General features: G+C 45.9%; 1 protein-coding gene across 4 annotated transcripts; it reads left to right on the top strand.

Annotated features, from left to right (window-relative positions):
* Positions 1-823: 823 nt before the first annotated feature.
* Positions 824-5,965, top strand: LOC137381331 (zinc finger protein 229-like). Of its 4 annotated transcripts, none has more exons than XM_068053741.1 (2): positions 824-865; positions 2,718-5,965. In XM_068053741.1, the coding sequence occupies exon 2, from the start codon at positions 3,068-3,070 to the stop codon at positions 4,244-4,246; it is 1,179 nt and encodes a 392-aa protein (XP_067909842.1). In that variant the 5' UTR covers positions 824-865; positions 2,718-3,067; the 3' UTR covers positions 4,247-5,965. The 4 variants fall into 4 exon arrangements, with proteins under 4 accessions (XP_067909842.1, XP_067909840.1, XP_067909843.1 ...); XM_068053739.1 differs by having other exon boundaries at positions 834-976; XM_068053742.1 differs by lacking the exon at positions 824-865 and adding an exon at positions 986-1,150.
* The last annotated feature ends 385 nt before the right edge of the window (positions 5,966-6,350 follow it).

The following is a 6,350-nucleotide window of genomic DNA, read 5'->3' as shown; positions in this document are numbered from 1 at the left end:
TATTGTTGGAACTGCACCCATCCAGGCAATGGAGAGTATTCCATCACATTCCTGACTTGTGCCTTGTAGATGATGGACAGACTTTGGGGAGTCAGCAGTTGTGTTACTCGCCACAGAATTCCTAGCCTCTGATCTGCTCTTGTAGCCACGGTATTTATATCTAACAATCTCTTTATTGACTACACTCAATAACTGAGCATCCACAGCCCTTTGGGGTGGAGAATTTTAATTCTTTCATTGAAAACAATTTTCAGCATATTGGCTCAGCACAATCTTCTCAAGGGCAATTAGGGATCGGCAACAAATGCTGGCCTTGCCAACGATGCCCACATCCCATGAAAGAATAAAATTTCAAAAAATCTTAAATGGCTGAACTCTTATTCTCAGTCTGTGACTTCTAGTTCTAGACTCAACAGCCATGGGAAACTTCTTCCCAGCATCTACTCGGTCAAGCCCCTTTAGAATTTTATATGTTTCAGTAAGATCACCTCGAATTCACAAACTTGGAGGAATATGGGCCTAGTCTACTCAATCTCTCCTGATAGGACAATTATAGAATCAGCCTAGAGAGCATTCGTTGCACTCCCTCTCAGGCAAGTATTTGCAAAGTATTATTAATCAAATCCAGATCTCAACAATCAAAGAAGGTACAGGCATTTGGGTATGATTTATTTAATCACAATCCGACCACAGACTTTTCTTCACTAAATGGCGGGGCTCTTTCCCAGTATTCCCCGCGGCCTTGAATGTGCCCTAGTCATGCTACAGGAGTCCAGTACGCAAGCGCAATGCGGCCTGTATCTGGAGCATGCGCTGTGTCATTGTGATCATCGCTGTGCGAGGGCTGGAGATGCTTTTGCAGCGGGTGAGAGTTGGCGGGGAAACCTCAGAAACACCTGCCGTAGGCCGCAAAAGCCCGAATTAGAAGCTCCCGCGTTTGCTCTGAGCGGGGATGGCAGCTGCGGGGCTTCTCCCGGTAACAGGCCCTGTTTGAAACTAATAATAAATTAAAAGGAGGGACTCAGTTCCTCGATTGAAGGGAGACCCGGAATATCCGGGAACAGAAACCGAAAACACTGACAGACTGAGGCGGAACAGAGTTCTCGGGAGGATATTGTGTACACGGGGAGGGAGGGAATCGGAGCCGTGGGTAAGCTGGGCAGCTACATGGTCAATTGGGGTCGATTGAGGCCCTGAATAAGAGGCCACAAGCCCCGTGTTTACCCCGCGGTTATAGGCCCAGACCAGCAGGCTCACTGGCCGCTATCTTGGGTGGGGTGGGGTCGGGGATGTGCAGCCAACTTGGTGAGGGCACAGAGTCTCTGTTCCCAACTGGGTCCGAATGCCTGAGAGATGGAGGATCCTGGACAACAGGGTTTTTAGCAGCTTCACCCACACCCTGACTGCATGTGAAGTTTGCAGCCTCGAGGAGTTCATGAGCCATGTAAATATTCAGTGTGAGAGGTTAGAGTTCCTGTAAAGGGGCTGCTACTGAACTTTTAGTTACAATTTAGTCGCACGCTCCTAATCTTTCGTTGTTCAATGTGGAGGGGTTGGATAAGTCAGAGAATCTTCTGGACCTGCTCTTGGGCCTGGTTAAAGCAGCAATGTGTAAATCCAGGATGTTGGGGTGTCACTCTGGCTGCCAGCCTCTCTTCCGTGGTCTTGGCCGTGCCCGGTGGCCCTGGGGAGGGAGAATGCTTGATACCTTCTGCATCCGGTGGTCATTTCAGGATACTGAGTGTCTCTCGGATACTGAGTGTCTCTCAGACACTATTAACAACACTCCGGTTTTGTTGGAAAGGTTCCCTTTGCTTTAGGCACTTTACAGCCTTCTAGAATGAAGATTGAGTTCAACAATTTCAGACCATGATCCCCATTTTCATTGTTTTCTTTTAACAAGCACCTGTCTTAATCTTGTTTTTCATGTTTTTGTTTTCGGACAGAGCTGTACTTTATTATCCCATTAGCACTTTCTCTGGTTGAACACTTTGTCTTCTGCTACAGCTATTAGCACTCCCTTTGTCTTTTATTCCATGACATCTTTGTCATTTAATCTCTCCTGTCCTCCACCCTATCACAGATTTTCCCTCTTGTTCTTCTTACTCCCCTTTAATTTTCAGCACACCTATTACATTTCTAACCTTCACCAGTTCTGATGGAAGGTCATCAACCTGAAATGTTAACTCTGTTTTTCTCTCTCCACAGATACTGCCAGACTTGCTGAGTATTTCCAGCACTTCCCGTTTTTATTTCAGATTTCCAGCATCTGCAGTATTTTGCTTTTATTCCCTTTGCTTTTGTTGGGACTTTGCTTACTTTATCATCTTTTAGTTTGAATGAACCACATGTTTGGGGGAAGAAGAGAGGAAAGAATGTTCTATAGAAACTAGAATTGTCTTTTTTATTTGTTCATGGGATGTGGGCATCGCTGGCTAGGCTAGCATTTATTGCCCATTCCTAATTGCCCACTGAAGGCATTTAAGAGTCAACCACATTGCTGTGGGTCTGGCGTCACATGTAGGCCAGACCAGGTAAGGACAACAGATTTCCTTCCCGAAAGGACATGAGTGAACCAGATGTGTTTTTACAACAATCGACAATGCTTTCATGGTCACCATTAGACTAGCTTTGTAATTCCAGTTTTATGAATTGAATTCAAATTTCACGATTCTGAATTTTTATCCTGTGATGACTTTTGTAAACTCCTTTTACAGGGTATTAGAAGAGGAGATTTGCAGACAGGAAACTCAAACCAAACATCACATCAAGATCTGACTCGATTCATCAGGAGCTGAATATCATTGGCCTTTGAAAGTGGAAGGCGAAATGTTTGTTGGTTCTGTCTGTGGGGAAAGGTTTCAGACATCAGTGTGACTGGAAAACACTGAGACACACCTGAGTGAGAGTGTTCCAATGGACTGACTGTGGAAAGAGCTTTAACCAGTTACACAGCCTGAAAAAACATCGCACCATTCACAGTAGGAAGAAATCATACACGTGTTCTGTGTGTGGATAAGGCTTCAACTGATCATCCAACCTGGAGAGACACAAGGACACCTGCACCATGGAGAAACCATGGAAATGTGGAGACTGTGGAAAGGGATTCAATTACCCGTCTGAGCTGGAAACTCATCAACGCAGTCACACTGGGGAGAAACCGTGGAAATGTGGGGACTGTGGGAAGGGATTCAATTCCCCGTCTGATCTGGATGTTCATCGACGCACTCACACTGGGGAGAGGCCGTTCACCTGCTCCGTGTGTGGGAAGGGATTCACTCAGTCAGCCAACCTGCTGGCACACCAGCGAGTTCACACTGGGGAGAGGCCGTTCACCTGCTCCATGTGTGGGAAAGGATTTGCTCAGTCATCCACTCTGCTGACACACCAGCGAGTTCACACTGGGGAGAGGCCGTTCACGTGCTCAGAGTGTGGGAAGGGTTTCACTTGTTCATCAACCCTGCTGAAACACAAGAGCATTCACAGTGATAAGAGACCTTTTAAATGTTCTGAATGTGAGAAGACCTTTAAAAGCAGACGTGAACTGGTGAGGCACCAACGCACTCACACTGGGGAGAGGCCGTTCACCTGCACTGAGTGTGGGAACAGATTCAGCTGTTCATCCACCCTGCTGACACACCAGCGAGTTCACACTGACGAGAGACCTTTCAAGTGCTCTCACTGTGGGACTGGATTCAGACGATCATTTGACCTCACAGTACACCAGCGTATTCACACTGGGGAGAGGCCATTCATCTGCTCCATTTGTGGGAACAGATTCACCTGTTCATCTGACCTGCAGAAACACCAGCGAGTTCACACTAGGGAGAGGCCATTCACCTGCACTGTTTGTGGGAAGGGATTCACCTGTTCATCCAGTCTGCTGACACACCAGCGAGTTCACACTGGGGAGAGGCCGTTCACCTGCTCTGAGTGTGGGAAGGGATTCACTCGTTCATCTGACCTGCTGAAACACCACCGCGTTCACACTGACGAGAGACCTTTCAAGTGCTCTCACTGCGGGACTGGATTCAGGCGATCATCTCACCTCACTGTACACCAGCGTACCCACACTGGGGAGAGGCCGTTCACCTGCTCCATGTGTGGGAAGGGATTCACTCAGTCATCTGATCTGCTGACACACCAGAAAGTTCACACTGGGAAGAGGTCGTTCACCTGCTCCGTGTGTGAGAAAGGATTCACTTTGTTATCTGACCTGCTGACACATCAACGAGTTCACAAGTGACTGCAGGGGTTGGATTCTGCTGTTGTTGCCGCTGTTAATCACATCCAGGACTGAAGCATGTTCGTTCTGATGGTTAAAGAAAGACCTGCACATATACAGAACCTTCCACTACCTCAGGACATGCCAAAGTGCTTTACAGCCAATGAAGTACGATTGAAGTGTAGTCACTGTTGTAATGTAGGAAACACGGCAGCCAGTTGCACACAGCAAACTCTCTGGAGTGGGGCCAGAACCCACAACCTTCTGACAATGGAACCAACTGAGCCACAGTCACAGTTCATTTCTGTTGATGTGACCTGTGTTAGGAACACTGGACCTTGGAACATGATTATGTTTTATAGATTGTGATTTTTTTTAAAAAGTTTAACGTGGAATCCAGGAGGTCAGCTGACCTCACCTCCACTCTGTAAAAGGTTACCAGGACAACAGAGGGAACAGATCAAAGACTGTTTTCTGAAGGAACCGAGACTACAGCACCAACACCTGAAGAACAATGGGTTTCACCCTCCCAGACGTTTGGGTTGTAAAACAAGGAATCAGTCATTGAGAACAAGTAAACAAACCGGTAGGTGGTAACACTTGGGGGCAATGGAAGGCCGAGTAGCTTTGTGAGAGTGGACTTCTGGTCTTTGCATTTTGGAGAAGAATGAGCAACTGTTGAATTCTAGGACCAAGTAAATTTTACAGACTTTCTGGAGAAAAACAGGCTGTATGGAATGAAGCATCACTTTGTAGCCTCAAGCAGGCTGTAGGAAGAGAACCCATCAGGGTGAGGCCTCAAGGGAAGCTGTAAGAGAAGGCACCCAGCAGAGGCAGCTGGCGAGAGAGAGCGAATGCCTGCTGTCTGAAGATATACAGCAAAGGGTTGTGGAAATCTAAACCTTGTTTTTTGAGAGTCGAAGTTTGCGGAGGTGTAGCGGGCACACAAGATCACTGGAATCACATTATTCACAGATGTTCAGGTCATAAGTGCTTAGAGAAGTGAGAAAGAAAATATTGTATTTTTGAAAAGTCTGGGAGATGCAACCCATTGCACCTGGGAAGAATTTGTGACTTTTAACCGGAAAGGATTTCATCAAAAAGGACTGTGTAACATATAAATGTAGTGTGAGATATTATGAATAAGTAAAGAAAATACCTTTGATTGTAATTTGGGGTATCAGCTATTTACACAGTACTGTTTAGTTCATTGAGGATTTCTTTTCCGTGATAACAAAAGACTTAAAACGTGAAATCTTCTGTAATTTGTTAAATTGGTCTGGGGGCTCATATCTGGTATTTTTCACATTAATGATCTCTGCAGTCGTAACAATTGGAAAGTGGGGTTAAGCTGGATTCCTGTTTTTCAGCTGGCACAGACCTAAAGGGCTGAATGGCCTCTTTCTGTGCCACAAATTTTCTATGTTTCTATTGAGAGTTGGAGTTTGTTTCTACTGATATTAATAACCCTGTAACTTGGCTGAAGTTTAATATTCTGGATAAGCGTCAAATAAATCAGCTTTGTTTTAAACACGTAGATTTTTGTCTTTCACACCCGAGTGTAGCATCACCTGGCTGGAGCTGAGAAAGGACAATCTCGGGGGAGGATCGTACGGCAGGAACAGAACTTCAGCCCGGACACAGACCTTCAGGGTCACACTGAGAGGGACAAACGGCACTTAGGTTTTTCTTGTCTCTCTTCACTAACAGCCAAGTCCCCGTGCGGGTTAATCCTGAGGGGTGTAAGAAATGTGTCCCAGCCACTCTTCCATGGAATTTCACACTCCAGACTTGTGCCTTGTAGATGATGGACAAGTTTGGGGAGTCAGGATGTGAGTTACTCACTGGAGAATTCCAAGCCTTGAGGCTGTTCTTGTAGCCACAGTATTTATACGGCTGTTTCAGTTAATTTTATGGGCATTGGTAATCCCCAGGATGTTGTTGATGGGGGATTCAGTGATGGTAATGCCATTGAATGTCAAGGAAAGATGGTTATATTCTGTCTTGGAGATGGTCACTTTTGTGGCACCAATGTTACTTGGCAGTAGACTTCCAGGAGTAGACTTTAAAGCTAGGTTTCAGTATTCTGACATATACATGGTGAGGAACCAGAGGAATCCTTACT

Source organism: Heterodontus francisci, chromosome 22 (assembly GCF_036365525.1).
Source record: "Heterodontus francisci isolate sHetFra1 chromosome 22, sHetFra1.hap1, whole genome shotgun sequence".
Taxonomy (NCBI): Eukaryota; Metazoa; Chordata; class Chondrichthyes; order Heterodontiformes; family Heterodontidae; genus Heterodontus; species Heterodontus francisci.
Note: the sequence above shows the minus strand (reverse complement) of the source record. Positions and strands in the feature narration are given on the sequence as shown.